Source organism: Crinia signifera, chromosome 6, assembly GCF_055691185.1.
Source record: "Crinia signifera chromosome 6, ASM5569118v1, whole genome shotgun sequence".
Taxonomy (NCBI): domain Eukaryota; kingdom Metazoa; phylum Chordata; class Amphibia; order Anura; family Myobatrachidae; genus Crinia; species Crinia signifera.
In genome coordinates, this window is record NC_139222.1 from 249950787 (window position 1) to 249973149 (window position 22363).

At 44.6% G+C, this 22363-nt stretch overlaps 1 protein-coding gene across 3 annotated transcripts in view; it reads left to right on the forward strand.

The window, feature by feature from the left end:
• ADGRA1 (adhesion G protein-coupled receptor A1) overlaps window positions 1–22363 on the forward strand; it is a 570817-nt gene that overhangs the window by 181556 nt on the left and 366898 nt on the right. For all 3 annotated transcript variants that reach the window (XM_083149304.1, XM_083149300.1, XM_083149302.1), the window contains one exon: window positions 14683–14898. In XM_083149304.1, coding sequence (XP_083005430.1) covers window positions 14683–14898 — 216 coding nt within the window. The remainder of the gene's footprint in view (window positions 1–14682; window positions 14899–22363) is intronic.

Consider the following 22363-nt stretch of genomic DNA (forward strand, 5'->3'; position numbering starts at 1 on the left):
AATCGCTTGCCATCGAAAACAATCCAAAGGAGACTTATTGAAAGGAAAATTGGGAGGCTTACAGCATATCTTTTCTTCACATCGTGCAATGGATGTTTTGCTTCAACAATAACTTGGCTGACCTCAACTTTCAGCAAAGTCGTTTAACTGTTGCTCGCTATCAATTAACCTGGTAATTGGCCTCTAATGGCATGTAACTTGCCTCTAAAGTGTTTTCACATCATAACACTACAGAAAGCCATTTGCAAGCATGGTTTTGATTATGATAAAAGATGACGGAGGAAGCCAAGTAGAGGATATGTGCAGCAGGTTTCTTCATCTCTAGCAGTAAAGTAAGAAGGCTGGAAATGTAAGCTGCTCGTATTGATTAGTCCCTGCAGAAAGCAGAACGTGGTACAATTTCTCATTCTCAGCTATTGGAAACTCTTATGTTACTGAAGTTACGGCAGAAACAAATTGTCTGGCGGAATGGGGGGGGGGGGGGGATAACTGAGGGGCCAAAGCTAAAAGTCTATTGAAATAAAAGTATATACAGCGCTTGGGTTGGACGGAATAATGGACATACCACATATAAAAATGTATATATTTATTAAACAATTTATAAACATGTAATACTGTAAATAAAATTTAAAAAGAAAATTCTCTAAAGAAAAACAGAAAAAAATTAAAAATATTAAAAATACATTTGTAAATATTTAGCTAGCATAATTGCTCCATTTGGCAGGTGGAATTGCAACAGTTCACTGCACCAAGAGGTGTATAGTTACCAGACCAGATTGTCTAGGGATATGATGTCTCCTATGGTTGGAGATATAGCTGGAGCCTGCTTCGTCTAGCGGGGGTCTGGCTGTCGAGTCGCAAACCGCTAGCCATCGGAAGGGGACACATGAGACGCTCGCTCATCCCCTTCCGACGGAGCTTCCTGTCAGTCCACGGCCCCCGACTCCACCCTAACTCTGCCCGTCTCCCTGAAGCCGAGACGGGCAGGGTTTCCGTCCCCCGCCGCTGAAAAACTGGGACACGCATGCGTGTGAGATGATCGCGCTTCTCAGTCAGATGGAGCGCTTCTCCGCCGGCGATCGCCAATGGGGAAATTCTGGTGATCCCTGGTGCTGAACGAGAGGCGCTCCATCTGTAATATTGTAAATGTCCCGGAATATTGCCCAGTGGAAGCTCAAGATTCACTCAGAAGCAAGGGGGCATATGAGCCGTCTTAATGGTATATGAATACCTGGCTTTTCGCTGCATGGAGATCTGGGGATGGGGGATCCTCAAGTGTGGAAAAGACTGGTCTGGAATGATGCAAGTTTGGATCTGGTTTTTCAGAGGTGCAGGCTGGAGCAAATGAAGAAGGGGGGCTCAATGCGTTTCAACGTGTTCACTTGTCTTCATCCAGCGTTCTTTGTATACATATATTTGGGAGCTTTACACACTCCCCAAGCAGCAGCTGTAGCTATACTTGTGGTTCTCGGATAAAAATAGAACAAAGTGGGATCCACCACCACCAGCGCTCGATAAATTAATAAAACACAATTACTTCCCTTATGTGTGTTCCTTTCAAGGTAACGCATGTGTATCTTTGGGTGCTGGAGAAACACCCTAGGGTGACATCCATCCTAGCCGCTGGGGCGCACAGCAGTCTACACCCTTCTTACTTGTGGTTCTCATTTTCTAAAGCTCCAGTGAAACCATTTATGTTGTTTCACTTCTGCTTTAGTGTTTTGCAGAAGTCATTCTGCACTTTGGATGTGATGCAGCGTTGAATGCGGTTCTAATCGCTCCTGCACTGCACTCATGTAATTAAAGGCACGACTCAGAGATGGACACACATGCCCTCACAGCTGCGATTTCATATGCAAGTCAGTTGCCACGGTTTGTATTAAGCAGTTGGGATCATTGGGTCTACAACAAGTTGGTGGACAAGTGTTAGGTCGACATAGGGAAATGTCGACATGGGTTTAGGTGGACAGGTCAATAGGTCCACACAAGTAATAGGTCAACAGTCAAAAGGTCAACATGGGGTTTGTCATTGTTTTTTTACCCGAATGTCGAGACAGTCGACATGGACACAGTTTCCAGTGCACCGCATCCCCTCGCATCGCTCGCAATGCTTCGGGCACAGTGCCTCTATGCACTCAGTACACTATTTTATTCTCCCACCACGCCCTAGTGGATGTTAGGGGAAGAAGTACCGCCTGTCAGCATATGTCGGCTCAAAAAACAGTAAAAAACTCCATGTCGACCTAGACCCTGTCGACCTAATGCTTGTGTCGACCTAATGACCAGTCGATCTATACCCATGTTGACCTAACCCATGTCGACCTAGAACCATGTCGACCTAATGGTGTCGACCCAACGCTTGTCAACCATCTTGGTGTAGACCCAATGACCGTATCCCGTATTAAGATGCCCTCTGTGGTTACAGAACATGGCTATTGGATGTAAGATGCTAGAGCCGTGTTTGCTGCATGTAGGATCTCCCACTGTCACTCACTTTGTGAATAAATTCTCTCTGGCAGCCGTTACAAGACCATTGCTGCACATGGGCATCGCTCCACTGTGTCTGATCTCTGAATTATGCCCAGAGAGTTGTAAACATCTCTGTGAGTGGACGGCCCTTATCTGTTCACTTGGGGTCATATTTACTAAGCAGTGTTTTTCCATGGTGGGTTACCGCATGTATCGTACAGTATGCGGTCCTGCCGCCTGGGAAGCTGCTGGGAGTTCAAGGGAGATTGTATGCGACTTCTTTCCTCAGAGAAGTCCCATAAGCATACAGCATGTGGCGTAACTAGTAATTTTGCTCCCCCCTGCAAAAACAGTTTCTGCCCCCCCCCCCCCCTTTTTTTTCCCCCTATCTTACCATGTTGATGTGCTCTTCATGCCTGCAGCTTGCAGGCTCTGCTGGGCTGGGTGTGAGCTGCCAATGCTGCCCATGGTGGGAGGGGTCTAACTAGAGCTTTGTGGTCCCTGTAGCACTTCACTGCATGCATCGCGGTACTGCAGGGAGTCACCAGGGGCCACACTGACACACAAACACACACACATTGCATGGGCACCAGGGGCACACTGACCCACACATTGCATGGGCACCAGGGGCACACTGACCCACACATTGCATGGGCACCAGGGGCACACACACACATTGTATAGGCACCAGGGCCATACTGACACACACACATTGCATTAACACACACAAACACACACATTGCATGGGCACCAGGGACACACTGACACACAAACATTGCATGGGCACACTGACACACACATACATTGCATGAGCACACGGACACACACACACATTGCATGGGCACACTGACACACACACATTGCATGGGCACACTGACACACACAAACACACACATACATTGCAGGGGCATACAGCAGGGCCGTAACTAGGGGGGGGGCTGGGGGGTCACGCGCACCGGGCGCTGGAGGGGGGGGGGCGCTGTCAGGTCCGGGAGAGTGACAGCCAGCGGGGTTTCGGGGACTGATGTAGCCCGAGTCCCGCTGCTGTTAGCTAACCCGTCGCTTGCGAGCGACGGGTATGCCACTCTGACACATATTAGTATGACAAGCGGCCCAACTATAGCCGCTTGTCATTGACTTTTGAATGCCATTGCCGCCGCCGACGCCGCGTTACTGTCCGTCTGTGCCTGCCGCGCACAGCATTACTGGGAACGTGGGAGGGGACGTGATGACGCGGCAGCCGCCCCCCAGCCATTGGTTGGCGCGGCCGTGTCACCGTGTCCCCTCCCACGCTCCCAGAAATGCTGTGCGCGGCAAGCACAGACGGCAGCCACATTATCGACTCCAAGCAGTTCTAAAGTTTCCCCACGTCCCCTCCCAGGCTCCCTGAATCTGTGCAGGGCGGGCGCAGTAGGATTTTTGAGATGCCAAAACGGCTGCTAAGTAAGGAAAAGGCAATTATTTTATGTGCATTAGTGTATATATATATATATATATATATATATATATATATAAATATATATACACACACTGTGTGTGTATGTGTATATATATATATATATATATATATATATATATATATATATATATATATTTATATACACTATATACATATACACACTGTGTGTGTGACATATATGTTTAATGGAGCATCACTCTGTGGGGCATATGTATAATGGGCATCATGTATGTGGCATAAGTTTAATGGAGCATCACGGTGTGTGTCATGTATAATGGGCATCACAGTGTGCATCATATGTATAATGGGCATCACAGTGTGCATCATATGTATAATGGGCATCACGGTGTGTGGCATATGTATAATGGAGCATCACGGTGTGTGGCATATGTATAATGGAGCATCACGGTGTGTGTCATGTATAATGGGCATCACAGTATGCGGCATATGTATAATGGGCATCACAGTGTGCGGCATATGTATAATGGGCATCACGGTGTGCGGCATATTTATAATGGGCATCACGGTGTGCGGCATATGTATAATGGAGCATCACGTTGTGGGGCATATGTATAATGGACATCATGTGTGTGGCATATGTATAATGAGCATCCAGGTGTGGGGCATATGTATAATGGAGCATCACGGTGCGGATCATATTTATAATGGGCATCACAGTATGCGGCATAGGTATATTGGGCATCACGGACTGCACTTTTGGGGTCATGTGTATCTTGCACTGCACTATTGTGGGCATATGTGTATCACACCTCCATTTTCCATGGCCGCACCCCATGTGGCTACAGCTCTTAGAGAGCTGACCATGCCCTCATAGCGGAAAAAATGGGGGATGAAGTCTCGCAGGAGTACCACGGTAGTAGGTGAACGCTCTAATTTTGGGCACGTGCCTTCGGCACGCGCAGATGTCTCCTCTACTCTGCCTCCTCTCCTCTGCCTCCAGTGTTGGGAGGTATGTTTGTGACATATTGGACATTGCAGTGTGTGGCACATTGTGTATCATTCAGGGACAGTGTTCTATCCAGTGGCAGCAGCAATTAACCATTGCTTATAATGTGTACTGGGGGGGCATTACGGTTTGTGGTGTAATGTGCTCTGGGCATTACGGTGTGTGCTGGAATGTGTACTGGGCATTACGGTGTGTGCTGGAATGTGTACTGGGCATAACGGTGTGCTATAATGTGAATTGATACTACTATGTGACCACACCACTTCTCCACCCCCCCCCCCCCCAAAAAAAAAAAAACATGCCCTAAATTTTTAGCGCGCACTGTCCCTGTTTTCAGGTTCATATAGTTTCTAGAGGGATCATTTATAAATATATATTTAATTTCAGAATACAGTGTATATATAATATATGATATATTGTCTTGTTTGTTGGTTTAATATCACCCTTCTGTTGTCTGTAAGCATATATATATATATATATATATTAGAGATGTGCACCGGACACTTTTTCGCGTTTTGGGTTTTGGGTTTTGGGTTCTGATTACCTTCAGGTTTTGGGTTCTAATGGGTTTTGCCAAAACACCCCCTAAAGGTTTTGGGTTTTGGGTTTTGGGTTCTGATTTTTTTGAAAAAAGCATAAAAATGGTTAACATTGCATAATTTAGGTGTTTTTTTGCTCCTATGCTATTATTAACCCCATCAGCTTTCTTCTCCACTCATTTACAGTCTATTCTGAAGACCTCACACCTCACAATATTGTTTTTAGGCCAAAATGTTGCACCGAGGTAGCTGGATGACTATGATAAGCAAGACAAATGGGCGGCACAAACACGTGGCCCATCAAGGAGTGGCACTGCAGTGGCAGATAGAAAAACTAGGCCCTAAAGAGCACATTATTCAAAAGAAAAAAAGAGGTGCAAGATGGAATTGTCCAAGGGCCCTCCCACCCAAACTAGGCCCCAAAGAGCACATCATTCAAAAGACAAAAAAGAGGTGCAAGATGGAATTGTCCTACGGCACTCCCACCCAAACTAGGCCCCAAAGAGCACATTATTCAAAAGACAAAAAAGAGGTGCAAGATGGAAGTGTCCAAGGGCACTCCCACCCAAACTAGGCCCCAAAGAGCACATTATTCAAAAGACAAAAAAGAGGTGCAAGATGGAAGTGTCCAAGGGCACTCCCACCCAAACTAGGCCCCAAAGAGCACATTATTCAAAAGACAAAAAAGAGGTGCAAGATGGAATTGTCCTACGGCACTCCCACCCAAACTAGGCCCCAAAGAGCACATTATTCAAAAGATAAAAAAGAGGTGCAAGATGGAAGTGTCCAAGGGCACTCCCACCCAAACTAGGCCCCAAAGAGCACATTATTCAAAAGACAAAAAAGAGGTGCAAGATGGAATTGTCCTACGGCACTCCCATCCAAACTAGGCCCCAAAGAGCACATTATTCAAAAGACAAAAAAGAGGTGCAAGATGGAATTGTCCTACGGCACACCCACCCAAACTAGGCCCCAAAGAGCACATTATTCAAAAGACAAAAAAGAGGTGCAAGATGGAAGTGTCCAAGGGCACTCCCACCCAAACTAGGCCCCAAAGAGCACATTATTCAAAAGACAAAAAAGAGGTGCAAGATGGAATTGTCCTACGGCACTCCCACCCAAACTAGGCCCCAAAGAGCACATTATTCAAAAGACAAAAAAGAGGTGCAAGATGGAATTGTCCTTGGGCCCTCCCACCCACCCTTATGTTGTATAAACAGGACACGCACACTTTAACAAACCAATCATTTCAGCCACAGGGTCTGCCACACGACTGTGGCTGAAATGATTGGTTCGTTTGGGCCCCCACATCACAAGCTGCCATTTAATATGTCCCTGCACAAACTGGCTCTACAGAGGCAAAAGGTCGTCCTCATCCTCATCCAGCGATTCCTCACCACCATCAGTATCTTGTTCTTCCTCACCCTCACAGAGTATTAATTCGTCCCCGCTGGAATCCACCACCACAGGTTCCTGTGTACTTTGTGGACGCTGGTCTTTCTCGTAGAATTGATAATTCATTTTTATGAACATCATCTTCTCCACATTTTTTGGAAGCAACCTCCTACGCTTATTGCTGACAAGGTTCCCAGCTGCACTAAAAACTCTTTCGGAGTACACACTGGAGGAAGGGCAACTGAGGTAATATAGAGCCAGTTTGTACAGGGGCTTCCAAATTTCCTTTTTTTTCTGCCAGTACTGGTAAGGACTCTCTGACATGCCTACTTGGGTGCTGTCACCCATATAATCCTCCACCATTCTGTCAATGGTGATAGCATCATAGGCAGTGGAAGTAGACATGTCAGAAATTGTTGGAAGGTCCTTCAGCCCAGACCAAATGTCCAAACTTGGTCCTTTATCACCACCAGCGGGGGGTTTAGGAAATCGCAGTTGTTTCCTTGCAGAACCAGTTGCTGGAGAAAATGAAGGAGAAGGTGCTGCTGAGTCACTTTCCACTTCAGAAGATGACAGTTTTCTAACCAGCAGTTCTTTGCACTTCTGCAGGCTTGTGTCCGCCGGAAAGAGTGACACCACGTAGGCTTTAAACCGAGGATCGAGCACGGTGGCCAAAATGTACTCCTCTGATTTCAAAATTTGTACCACCCTCGAATCCTGGCAAAGCGTATGAAGGACTTCATCCACAAGTCCCACATGCTTAGAGGACTCGCTCCGTCTCAGCTCCTCCTTCACTTTCTCCAACTGTTTCTGCAAAAGCCTGATGAGGGGAATGACCTGACTCAAGCTGGCAGTGTCTGAACTGACTTCACGTGTGGCAAGTTCGAAGGGTTGGAGAATCTTGCACAACACTGAAATCATTCTCCACTGTGCTTGAGTCAGGTGCATACCCCCTCCTTTGCCTATGTCATAGGTGGATGTATAGGCTTGAATGGCCCTTTGCTGCTCCTCCATCCTCTGAAGCATATAGAGGGTTGAGTTCCACCGCGTTACGACCTCTTGCTTCAGCTGATGGAGGGGCAGGTTCAACAGTGTTTGCTGCCGCTCCAGTCTTTGGCATGCAGCCGCCGAATGACGAAAGTGGCCACAAATTTTTCGGGCCACCGAAAGAGTCCCCTGCACAGCTCTGTTGTCTCTTAGAAAACTCTGGACCACCAAATTTATCGTGTGAGCAAAACAGGGCACATGCTGGAATTTGCCCTGCTTTAATGCCCGCACGATATTGCAGGCATTGTCTGACACCACAAATCCCCAGGAGAGTCTAAGAGGGGTAAGCCATTGCCCAATGATTACCCTCAGTTTCTGTAAGAGGTTATCGGCGGTGTGCCTCTTACGGAAAGCGGTTACACACAACGTAGCCTGCCTAGGAAGGAGCTGGCATTTCCCAGGTCCTACTACTGGTGCTGCTGCTGTTGTTGCTGCTGGACAAGGTGATTCATCTACCCAGTGGGCTGTCACGGTCATGTAATCCCTAGTCTGCCCTTTTCCACTTGTCCACATGTCCGTTGTTAAGTGGACAGTGGGTATGACCGCATTTTTCAGGGCACTGAGAACACTTTTATGCACTTTACTGTACAGCTTCGGTATCGCCTGTCTAGCGAAGTGGAATCTTGACGGTATTTTGTAACGGGGACACACTAAGTCCATCAATCGTCTAAATCCTACTCCAGCAGTTATGGACACCGGAAGCACATCTAATACAATCAGATCTGCTAAGGCCTCAGTTACCCGCTTTGCCATTGGATGACTGCTGTCATACTTCATCTTCATGGCAAAGGACTGTTGGACAGTCAATTGCTTAGTGAAATAAGTGTTCCGACTTCCCCTCCGGGATGATGAATGACTCCCAGCAGCAACAGCAGCAGCGGCAGCAGTAGGAGGCGTAGCAATGCAGGATCCTCCAGAAGAATCCCGGATAGGAGAGGAGTCAGTCAGGCAAGTAACATGGCCTATAGGACTACTCCCAATCCTCATTGAGGAAGAAATTGACGAGGAGGGACTTTGCGGTGTAGTTGGGCACGTGGACACAACAGGACAAAGGGATTTAGTTGTCCCTGGACTGTGTACATTCTTAGCCACAGTTTCTGAACTAAACAGCAACTTATGAACGCTCTTCAAGTGACGTAGAAGGGAGGATGTCCCTAGGTGGGAAACGTCCTTACCCCTGCTTATTTGAGCTTTGCATAAGCTACATATGGCAAAACAATTGTTGGACGGTTTGGGATAAAAATAATTCCAGACCGAAGAGGTGGATTTATTGGTCTTCTGTCCAGGCATGGTGATGCCCTTTGGGATCTCACGGACAACAACTGTCTTGCCCGGTGCCTCATTTAAGCAAACCGCATCAGCATCGTCCTCCTCGTCAATTTCTCCCTCAGCACCAGCTTCATCAATATCCTCCTCCTGGTGTACAACACTGACACCTTCATTATCGACATCTGCAACTGCACTGTCTGTGATCCTTCCAGCACATGCAGAGGGTGTGCTGCGAATGCTGAAAGGAGCATCCTCTTCCCGTACAGTGATGGGAAGGTCAGGCATCGCAACCACCAACACCCTTGGACTCTCCACTGGGATTTGTGATACCATGTCTTCTTTGGAAGGCAGAGTTGTTTGCTGGATTTTTGTTGGTGACACCTTAAATCTCTTAAATTTTAAAGTGGGAGAAGGAGGAGGAGGAGGAGGAGGAGGAGGAGGAGGACTTTGATCATCTTGTGAAGCTGAGCCACTAGTCATGAACATAGGCCATGGCCGTAGCCGTTCCTTGCCACTCCGCGTTGTAAATGGCACACTGGCAACTTTAAGTTTCTCCTCCAATGATTTGCTTTTTCTTTTTAAGGGCCTTTTACTCAACTTTGGCTTTTTGGATTTTACATGCCCTCTACTTTGACACTGGGCATCGGCCTTGGCAGACGACGTCGATGGCATTTCATCGCCTATGTCATGATGACTAGTGGCATCAGCTTCAGAAGCACGACGAAGTGGCTCCTCATCTTTTCCTTTTTTTTTATCCTCCATATTTTGGATATCTAACGGTAGGCAGCGGTGTCAGCAAACTGGATACCGAGATATCAGCTGGTTGTTGTCACTATCCAGTGACAACAGCAGCAAGATACAAAAGTGGATATATATCAGTAACACAACAAGTGGCGTCAGCAAACCAGAGTTATGTACTGCGATATCTAACGGTAGGCAGCGGTGGCAGCAAACTGGATACCGAGATATCAGCTGGTTGTTGTCACTAGCCAGTGACAACAGCAGCAAGATACAATATTTATTTTGTGGATAGTTACACTGGTAGGTAACACAACAAGTGGCGTCAGCAAACCGGAGTTATTTACTGCGATATATGTAACGGCAGCGGTGGCAGCAAACTGGATACCCAGATATCAGCTGGTTGTTGTCACTAGCCAGTGACAACAGCAGCAAGATACAATATTTATTTTGTGGATACACTGGTAGGTAACACAACAAGTGGCGTCAGCAAACCGGAGTTATTTACTGCGATATATGTAACGGCAGCAGTGGCAGCAAACTGGATACCCAGATATCAGCTGGTTGTTGTCACTAGCCAGTGACAACAGCAGCAAGATACAATATTTATTTTGTGGATACACTGGTAGGTAACACAACAAGTGGCGTCAGCAAACCGGAGTTATTTACTGCGATATATGTAACGGCAGCAGTGGCAGCAAACTGGATACCCAGATATCAGCTGGTTGTTGTCACTAGCCAGTGACAACAGCAGCAAGATACAAAAGTGGATACACTGGTAGGTAACACAACAAGTGGCGTCAGCAAACCGGAGTTATTTACTGCGATATATGTAACGGCAGCAGTGGCAGCAAACTGGATACCCAGATATCAGCTGGTTGTTGTCACTAGCCAGTGACAACAGCAGCAAGATACAATATTTATTTTGTGGATAGTTACACTGGTAGGTAACACAACAGGTGGCGTCAGCAAACCGGAGTTATTTACTGCGATATATGTAACGGCAGCGGTGGCAGCAAACTGGATACCCAGATATCAGCTGGTTGTTGTCACTAGCCAGTGACAACAGCAGCAAGATACAATATTTATTTTGTGGATAGTTACACTGGTAGGTAACACAACAAGTGGCGTCAGCAAACCGGAGTTATTTACTGCGATATATGTAACGGCAGCAGTGGCAGCAAACTGGATACCCAGATATCAGCTGGTTGTTGTCACTAGCCAGTGACAACAGCAGCAAGATACAATATTTATTTTGTGGATAGTTACACTGGTAGGTAACACAACAAGTGGCGTCAGCAAACCGGAGTTATTTACTGCGATATATGTAACGGCAGCGGTGGCAGCAAACTGGATACCCAGATATCAGCTGGTTGTTGTCACTAGCCAGTGACAACAGCAGCAAGATACAATATTTATTTTGTGGATACACTGGTAGGTAACACAACAAGTGGCGTCAGCAAACCGGAGTTATTTACTGCGATATATGTAACGGCAGCAGTGGCAGCAAACTGGATACCCAGATATCAGCTGGTTGTTGTCACTAGCCAGTGACAACAGCAGCAAGATACAAAAGTGGATACACTGGTAGGTAACACAACAAGTGGCGTCAGCAAACCGGAGTTATTTACTGCGATATATGTAACGGCAGCAGTGGCAGCAAACTGGATACCCAGATATCAGCTGGTTGTTGTCACTGGCCAGTGACAACAGCAGCAAGATACAATATTTATTTTGTGGATAGTTACACTGGTAGGTAACACAACAGGTGGCGTCAGCAAACCGGAGTTATTTACTGCGATATATGTAACGGCAGCGGTGGCAGCAAACTGGATACCCAGATATCAGCTGGTTGTTGTCACTAGCCAGTGACAACAGCAGCAAGATACAATATTTATTTTGTGGATAGTTACACTGGTAGGTAACACAACAGGTGGCGTCAGCAAACCGGAGTTATTTACTGCGATATATGTAACGGCAGCGGTGGCAGCAAACTGGATACCCAGATATCAGCTGGTTGTCACTAGCCAGTGACAACAGCAGCAAGATACAATATTTATTTTGTGGATAGTTACACTGGTAGGTAACACAACAAGTGGCGTCAGCAAACCGGAGTTATTTACTGCGATATATGTAACGGCAGCAGTGGCAGCAAACTGGATACCCAGATATCAGCTGGTTGTTGTCACTAGCCAGTGACAACAGCAGCAAGATACAATATTTATTTTGTGGATAGTTACACTGGTAGGTAACACAACAAGTGGCGTCAGCAAACCGGAGTTATTTACTGCGATATATGTAACGGCAGCAGTGGCAGCAAACTGGATACCCAGATATCAGCTGGTTGTCACTAGCCAGTGACAACAGCAGCAAGATACAATATTTATTTTGTGGATAGTTACACTGGTAGGTAACACAACAAGTGGCGTCAGCAAACCGGAGTTATTTACTGCGATATATGTAACGGCAGCGGTGGCAGCAAACTGGATACCCAGATATCAGCTGGTTGTCACTAGCCAGTGACAACAGCAGCAAGATACAATATTTATTTTGTGGATAGTTACACTGGTAGGTAACACAACAAGTGGCGTCAGCAAACCGGAGTTATTTACTGCGATATATGTAACGGCAGCGGTGGCAGCAAACTGGATACCCAGATATCAGCTGGTTGTCACTAGCCAGTGACAACAGCAGCAAGATACAATATTTATTTTGTGGATACACTGGTAGGTAACACAACAAGTGGCGTCAGCAAACCGGAGTTATTTACTGCGATATATGTAACGGCAGCGGTGGCAGCAAACTGGATACCCAGATATCAGCTGGTTGTTGTCACTAGCCAGTGACAACAGCAGCAAGATACAAAAGTGGATACACTGGTAGGTAACACAACAAGTGGCGTCAGCAAACCACAGTTAAAAATTTAATTACTGAGTCTGCGATATCTAACGGCAGCCAGTGGTGTCAGCAACAACAACAACTTAATTATTTTTTTTTATATTTTTATATATTTTTAATTTTTTTTTTATTTTTTTTTATATACTCTGAGAGGTAGGTACAAGGTAGTGGCACTGGCAACAACAGAAGTGACTGCCTGGTAGGTGTTTACAACCATATAACAGGTAGCCAGGCAGCACAAAAACCCTCTCTGGCAGCACAATAAAAATTATTAAACCCCCCTCTGTCTGTAGTATTCTGTAGCAGGCTAGCAGCAGCAGTGACACAATTAGAGATGAGCAGGCTATAGCAATATAGAAAGAAAACCCCCTCTGCGGCAGTACAATAAACCCCCCTCTGTCTGTAGTATTCTGTAGCAGCAGCAGTGACACAAATTACAGATGAGCAGGCTACAGCAATATAGAAAAAAAAATCACTCTCCAGCAGCACAATAAAAAATGATTAAACCCCCTCTGTACTTGCAGCTCTTTAGCAGCAAGCAGCACAGTGACACACACAACGCTCCAGCAAACCCCCCTCACGGAGCAATAAATAAAACCCCCCTCTCTGGCAGCACTGCTGCCTGCTCTGCGTCGCCCCACAGAATGAAGATGGCGGCGGCGGGTCCCGGCTTTTATGTAATCCGGATCTCGCGAGAATCCGACGTCACCAATGTGACGTCGGGCCTCGATTTCGGCTCCGGGCCTGCGCGGGAGTCCGCGGACGTCCTGGATCCGGATTCGGATTCAGGACGTCCGTGCGGATCCGGATCTCGGAGATCCGGACCCGCTCATCACTAATATATATATATATATATTTTTTTTTTGGGGGGGGGGGGGGGGCACTAAATGAATGTCTTGCCCCGGGCACCAGAAACCCTAGTTTCGGCCCTGCATACAGACACATATTGCATGGGCACACTGACAAACACATTGCATGGGCACACACATATATTATAGACCAGGGGTGTGCATTCCCTCTCCCTCCCAAAGAAGAATACCTCTTTACTGAGCTGCCGTGCCTGCCTTGTGTGTTCTGAGTCCTAACAAGTAGCTGGACTGGGGAGCACAGGAGCAGTCAGAGGGCACAGGAGCACTTATATGATATATCTGGCAGGCAGACTAAACTTGGAGACTGTGCCTGGCTTGTACCTGTCCTGTAGACATTGCTGCTTCCCCTGCCTCCTCTGACACCATCATTCCAGGCCACGCCCCAGCCCTCCGTCCCATTGGACAGTCCGCCCGCAATCCCTCCCTCCCATTGGACAATGTTGTTTTTTTTATGACACTGACAGACTCAGTGTCATGGCCGCACCCGCGCTGACTCGCCTGTGATCAGCGAGCGCACGGGCAGCGGCAGGCGGCGGCCGTGGCACAAGTTAAACAACTCAAGCAGGCAGCCGCATTATAGTGTAGTGAGTGCGCCGTCCACCGGCTCTCGGCGCCCACGCAGCCCCCGCTCCCCCAAGCAGCAGCGGGGGCTGCCTTACAGTATCTACGCCACTGCTTACGTGTATATTAGAAAGGTCATTCCTTTTTTTAATACATCGTTTAGACAAACCATTTTATTAGGGTAAAGGGGCCAAGGTAGCCCAATAGGCGCCAATAAAGACAAAATGTAATAGAAAACCTCACGCAGCGCATTAACAAAGTTGGTTGTAAAAATTGACTCTGCAAATTGAATTTAATAACACGTATTCGTTTGAATAGCAGCAATTTTACAGGTAATGCATTTGTTTGGCCGCGCTGTAACATGTTGTGCGGTAGCAGATGTCCATGTAGCTTCTCTAAGTAGTGTAATTTTTGTGTGTTGATTTCTTAAACACTTTGGCAATTGACCAGATTTTCAATGTGTTTTGACAGGTTTCCCTTAATATCGCACTGGAGGCTGTCCTAATCAAACCAGCGAGCTTTATTGGCACGACTTGCGTTGCCTACCAGAGAACATCTGCACATTCGGAGAGATCATTGATCCATGGTAATGAGGACGCAGATTCAGAGAATATTCAGAACCACAATTTAATTTTAAAGTGCACCTCTGGCAATCTAAGGGGCTCTCTGCTAAATTTATCTGCAAAAGTAAGTCTGCATGAAAAGCGCATTATTATACCAGATCCTGTTGAGGTTTTCATAACACAAACGGAATCAGATTTCAGATGATGAAAAGTTTTATTTACTTCTGTTACCAATGTGCATTAAAATTCCGCACATTGCATCTGCTTAGGTAGTTTTTTTTTTTTTATTAAGGATCAAGGTCTCTAATGAGAGTCATGACTTTACCTAATTGGGTAGTAAAACTCATGTACTGCCCTTGGACATGCCAAAAATGGTCTGTCACAGGCCCAGTTTAGGTTGGCGCTACCGTTGCTTTTTCTGCATTGGCAAAAGCCAATGAGATGTATCCGAAAGTCTTGTACAAAGTCAAATTCAGCCTAGATCTAACAAGTGCATTTTTTAAGCAGTGCATACTGTATCATTGTATTGTTATCTTAATTGTGCAAGAATGCTAAATTGTGGCCATGAGATTGGTGATAAAGTGGTTGATGCAGTGGTTGATAGGTCGACATCGTATGGCGTTGACATTGCATCGACGTACATTGGTACCTGGTTTGTATATTGTAGACAAAACTTGTACTTTTGGTTTAAAGTGTGTTCTTAAAGGCTCCCTGCAAAGCGTACAGCCGCTAACAAAGGGGGTTATTCAGTCCTGATTGCAAAGCTGCTTTTTTTCTCAATGGACAAAAAAAATGTGCTGCACTGCAGGTGGGGCAGATGTAACATGTGCAGAGAGAATTAGATATGGGTGGATTACTTTGTTTCTGTGCAGGGTAAATACTGGCTGTTTTAATTTTACACTGCAATTTAGATTTCAGTTTCAACACACACATCTCACCTAAATCAAACTATCTCTGCACATGTTACATCTGCCCCACTTGCAAAAAGCATGTCTTCATATAAAACAGCTTACAGTAGGTATAACTCACATTATTCTGGCTCAATAACCAGGCTGTAAGTGTAAGGCTTCTAAGACAGTTTATCTGTATATGTCTGTAGTGAACCAGTACTTACACCAGGAGACCTTGTCAGACAGCGTCAACTCAACTGAAGAGGCATGTGTGAAGAATCCAGATGAGGGTTTATTTCAAGCTGATTTTTATGTAATAATGCACAGTGCAGTAGGTGAAAAGATAATCATTTGCCAGAGCTCAACAGGAACCAACTGAAGGTTAAAATGGCAGACACACAAGGAGCTAGCGATGGGAAGAAAGGCAGGGCTAATGACACCAGAGCCTAGAAAACAGGAAATCAGCGGGATCATTTTCACAAGATGCAAAGCTTTGCAATAGTAACATCTTCATAGCAGTAACATAACACATATCTCCTAACTTTTTCAAGTTTAGAAGAGGGACACTCACGCCAGCGGCCAAAAGGGGGCCTATGGCCTATGTAAATTGGGGCGTAGTGTATGCAAATGTTTTCGCTTGTGCACAGATTCTATTCCGCCAGACTTGGGGGAACTCTCAACTGCCACCCCCCCACCCACCGCGGGACACTGCCAGCCCCAGGCGGGGGTGGGACCATCTCAAAAAAATGGGATGGCCCCGCAAAAAACACCATGATGGGCTGTGAAAGACATAGCTATAAATTGCATACAATATACTGTACTGTGGGACAGGCCACTTAGGGGTAAATTTTACAACAGCTTCTAAAAATGCAATGAGGTGATGTTGCCTATAGCAACCTATCAGAATCTGTCTATCATTTTTTCTAAGATGCAATAGAGAAATGGTTGCTAGGGGCAACATCACTTCTTATTTTAGGAATATTTTGTAAATGTACCCCTTAGATGGGTGTATCTCTTTGTACAAACACATACACTGCAGGTGCAGATGCGAATGTACACATTTTGTGTATTGCCCTCCTATTGTCAGTCGGGTGGAACTTCACCAGATCTGTGTAGCCTGGGACCCTTACTTTTCATGAGAAGACTCATCTCTTGAACTAGCACTATGCTGGGGCACTTGCCAGTACTAATTACGGCAGATGCGGTTGTGCTGGGGCACTTGCCAGTACTAATTACGACAAATGCGGTTGTGCTGGGGCACTTGCCAGTACTAATTACGACAGATGCGGTTGTGCTGGGGCACTTGCCAGTACTAATTATGACAGATGTAGCTGCTAATGGGCAGTTAGCCCTATAGAAACTTGTATGAGCATAAGGTAGTAAAACAGGCTTCCATGGCATTATGCATAAACAGCCATTTTGCGTAAGACTTATGGCGCGATGTACTAAACCTTGAAATGCAAATATATGGAGAGTGATAAACCACCATCCAATCAGCTCCTATCTGTCATTTTTCAAACACAGCCTGTAACATTACAGTAAGGATTTGATTGGCTGGGGTTTTTTCACTTTCCATTTTATCACTTTTCAAGCTTAGTACATCTGGCCCTTAGAATGAGCCCTAATATGGGTACAGCAACACCTCTTTGTGACACTTAGGGGGAAATTTACTAAAGGAAATTTGTAAAAAATAGGTGTATTTGTATCCAGAAATACACTTATTTTTGACATTTACTATCCCGAAAATACGGCCATTCGTATTCGTATTGATAGTACATCAATACGACTACGAATTGACGTATTTTCGGGTTAGTAAAAGTCAAAAATACGTGTATTTCTGGATACAAATACACCTATTTTTTTACAAATTTCCTTTAGTAAATTTCCCCCTTAGTCCTTCTTTTCTTTGTTCAGTATTTTGCTAATGATTCAACTTGGAAAAACTATAATCAGGATGAGTCAGAAGCTAATGAAATCTTGCGTCATATCTGACGAGGCTGAGAAATGACAAGCTCCAATTCTATTAAGTGACACTTCAGGGAGCTTAGTCCAGAGAATGGCCGGTGTCTGTGCCAAAGACAATGCGCAGATACTGTAGCTGTCTTTGAAGTATTAACAATGGCAACACAATATCTCCCGAAGAAACAGAACTCCCAGTACATTATTGGTGTTACATTTTACTTTGCATAGCCATTGTACAAAGTGGTGCAATGATAATGGCTAACGTGTGTTAGTCTCTCAGTACAGTGTAGTTGTGTAAAGAATAAGTATATCACAAAGCAAAGGTAATTTTATCTATGATTATCATGCAGCCTGTGATGCTGTTCCGAGGATCATGTTAGGAGGTATGGTATATATGTTTGTGTAGTGTGCTGAGTGTGCGTATGTACTGTAGTGTGGTGATATGTGTGTGTGATGTGATGATGTGTGTGTGTGTGATGTGTGGTATATGTACAGTATATACCAAATTATTCCCAATTGTTGAAAGCCTCCAGCATATTATTAGAATGTGTTTGCATTCATACTCAATGACAGTATTTAAATCAGGGGCCAAATGTATAGGGTGTGAGATTCAGAAAGTGAGAGATTTTTGGAGAGTTTTCCCATTTTTTTTAAAGCAGCAATCATTTATTGCCATGTAATTGATTGCCTCCTTAAAGAAAATGGGAAAACTCTCCAAAAATCTCTCACTTTTTGAATCTCACACTCTATTACATTTGGCCCCAGGTGTGGTGTTGTTACTTGCTCATCTGTTTCCCAGATCGTCGATCTTTTTTTGCAGAAAAATGCAAATTAAACTGTGGTGTTTTTTAGATTTCTAATACCGTGTTCTCACTGCAAGTAAGAAGTACATGGCTTTTACCGGCATTAAAATGGTGATCATTACACCATATTACATGAATATGATATAATAAAATAATAATAAACAAAAATATTAACCAATAAAAAATAAATAAATAAATAAATAGATAAATAGATGGGGGGGAGGGAAGAGGCCGAGTACAGGTGTAAAATATAAACCTAAGAGTAACAACTACAATCAACATGTCTGAGCACCCAGATGGTATAGGTCTACCTAAAGTCAGTGCATTATATAGAAACCAAGCATTCCATGTAGAGAGGAATTTATGAGAGGTGCCTCGTAAGTAAGTTGATATTTTCTCCATGGCCGCCACATACCAGATCTTATTCAGCACCTGTTGGAATGAGGAAGGGTCCCGACATTTCCAGTTCTTGGCAATGAGACATCTCGCCGCATTCAATATATGTACGCACAATTTGTCTGAAGATTTAGTAAGACCCCCTATAGGGCAGCCGTGGATAAAAGACCATGGTGTTTTACTAATTTGTTCCGAAAAAACCTGGGATAGCAGCTGAACAACATCATCCCAAAACCTAGTAATCTTTGGGCATGTCCACCAGATATGCATAAATGATCCCATCTCTCCACATCCTCTCCAACACCCATCTGAGGCTGTTCTGTACATTTTACTTAGGCGGGTCAGGACTAGGTACCATCTATAATATATTTTGTATTTTCTTTAATTGCCACAGATATAGAGGCTTTAGAGACCCTCTCATGTATGATCGACCAGGATTCCTCAGTGGGTGGGTCTCCCAGGTCCCTTGACCACTGTTGTTCATGTTTCAGTGTATTTGGGAGTTTAATAAGAAGTAAATAATTATATAGATCTGAAATAATCCCTTTACGTAAAGGATAATGTAAGCTGAGTGATTCGACCAACGTCAGAGATCTTGCAAGCGAGGCAATAGGTAAAGAATCAAAAAAATGGCATATTTGGATATATGTAAAACTGCTTACTGAAGACATATAATACTTATCGCATAGGGTATCCAATAAGGCACACCTACCCGAGTCAAGAAGGTCAGAAACCACTCTTACTCCACTTCTCGCCCATGATGCAAACCATCTATTATTAAGGCCTGGAGTGAAAGCTATATTGTCCCATAGTGGAGTGATAGGTGAAGGATATGAAGTGATATCAAAATGGGTTTTGCAATAATCCCAAATTGAACATGTAAAAGCTATAACCGGTTGGGATCTGGAATCCACTGGTCTATCTGATGGAGGTATACCTAATATAGAGGATAAAGAAAAAACATGAGATAGTTCCGCCTCTATAGTTACCCATCTAGGTTTATGAGATGTCGCAAACCACGCTATCGCTTGGCTAAGATGTGTAAATAGCTCTGAGCATAGTAATATAAATTAATATCTGGAAACCCGTTTCCTCCTTTAGAGGTTGGTCGTCCCAGAGTCGCAAAGCTAATGCGTGGAGGTTTAAGTCTCCAGACAAACTGTACAAACCATTTATGTATTTGTAACAAAGAGTGTCTGGGAACCTGTACTGTGAGGGTTTGAAAAACATATAGCAATCTAGGTAGAATGTTCATTTTTAAGGCCGCTATTCTACCCAGCCATGATATGATATATAACCCTGCCATCGTTGAAGATCTTGTTTAATAGATTTAAACAATGGAACAAAATTTGCTGAGTAAATTGTACTATAATGGTTTGTTATATACACTCCTAGATATTTGATTTTAAGGGGGCGCCAAATGAATTTATAATTGATTTGCAAGAGCTTTAAGGTTGATGTGGAAATATTTATAGCTAATGCCTCTGTTTTGGTAACATTTATCTTATAGCCTGATAATGTACCATAGGTGTCTAGTGTCTGAAGTAGCTTTGATAAAGCTACCAGGTGTAGCGAAACGCGCTAGGAGACTCCTTGCTACATCCTCCCAACCATTTGGTCTTGGATTACAGACCCGGATATTCCCATTAGGACACTTTATTCCAATTCTCCAACTTTGGATACAAACTTTCTCATTTCATCGCCATACCAGGAGGTTGAGGACATCACTTACATCCATAAACGTTGTGGAAGGAGTTGGTTATTTGTGCCACCTTGGGCCACTCCTGTCCCAAAATCCATACTACAGTGGTTCTCCCCCTGGTCTAGTGCTTGGGAAATAAGCTTTTCCTTTTGGATATACTAATCCTTGGACCTACAAATCCGGGACTTCCCACTACATCAGAGTTCTAAGGTTGGTCAGGACTATTGCACATTTTTATCATGTTATTTACCTATTGATCAATTTTTCATGTTATTTATTTTTTTCAATGCTGGTGATTTACACCTTTTAGCACATATTAGCTATTAAATCATTGTGATAGATTAACCAATTGGTTATTATTATTTATTTATTATTTTTTATTTAACTACAGCGCTGCTCACCCTCTTTTGTTCCATTTTTTTCGTCTCGTACAGGACTGACTATCCTGTTTTAGAGCAGCAGCTTGGTAAGGACAGCTCCTGTCAGGCGCCCCCAACCCAACCTCACTACAGGAGTCTGGGTCCATACCTCCTCTTTCTGTTTCCAATGGGTATCAAGGGCACTAATGTGTGGTGTAATGTGAATAAGGAGCAATACAGTGCAGTGTAATGTGAATAAATAGAAATATGGTGTTGTTAAATGTGAATAACGTACACTAATTTGTGACATAACGTGAAAAAGAGGCACTACTGTGAGGCATAACAAATAAGGTTAACAGATACTATTGTGTGATGTGTTATGAATAATGGACACTATCATGTGATGAAATGTGAATAAGATTTCATTACTATGTCTTGAGGCGGACACCTCCCGCATGTGCTGTCTCTGTTTTAAATATAAGGAGTGGCGATGCCAACGCTCTTGCTGGTACGGGACACCAAAATGTTTAATTCTGACTTTGTGAATGTGCAATGGCATGGATTGGGAAATGGGCGATGGGTGTTGCTGTCTGCTGCTATGTGATGGTGTTGTGCTGGGAGAGGGGTGCTGGGGCACAGGGAGAACTCGCACTGGTGCTAGAGGGCACCAACCAAAATCTTACCTAGGGCATCACATTGGTTAGATTATTTTGTACAAAGCAATTTAATTTGAATTTAGTTAAAAATGTAAGCCAAGATACATTATTGCAAGCTAAAATGTGGTTTAGCCGACTGTTTCTAAAGGGAACCATACAATACATCTGAGGCACATTTCGCTGATTTACCAATTCATTCCGCTGATTGGAAATGCAGATCGGCCGCCATCGATGATCTGTGATCCAACAGGGGATTACGGAAATTTTCCATGTTAAAAATGCCCAGGTCACAGTTGTGTTCATTTACAATTTTAGACTTAAATCTTACCACTAACAATACGGTATTTCTCTCCCTTGCATTATCGAATCGGGACTCCCGACCACATGCATTTCTGCAAAGGAGCATTGCCCTGGGGAAGGAGGCGTGGTTTCTCTGAATTGTCCATACCTGTGAAGCCTCGCCCCGTATCGACGCTTTGGGGGCATGGCCATCCCATTTAGAGTGCCTGGCCATGCCTTCTGTCTTCTGTAAATAGTCTATTCGCCGCAGTGACAGGGGAACTCCCAACTGGCGCCCCCCCCCACCACAGGACATTGCCGGCCCACGTAGGATGTGGACAGTCACAAAAAAATCATAACTGTGCCATGAAAATAGGGACAGTTGTAAGGTACGCATTCTGGAATTATTTGTATACAGTATGTACTGTAGGGGTCTCGTATTATGGAATATTGAGGAAAAATGGGCAAATTATCATTGGATGACGGGCACAGCTGTCCATTAGTAGCATGCCTGGAGGATCAACCAGGCAGAGTAAGAGCAC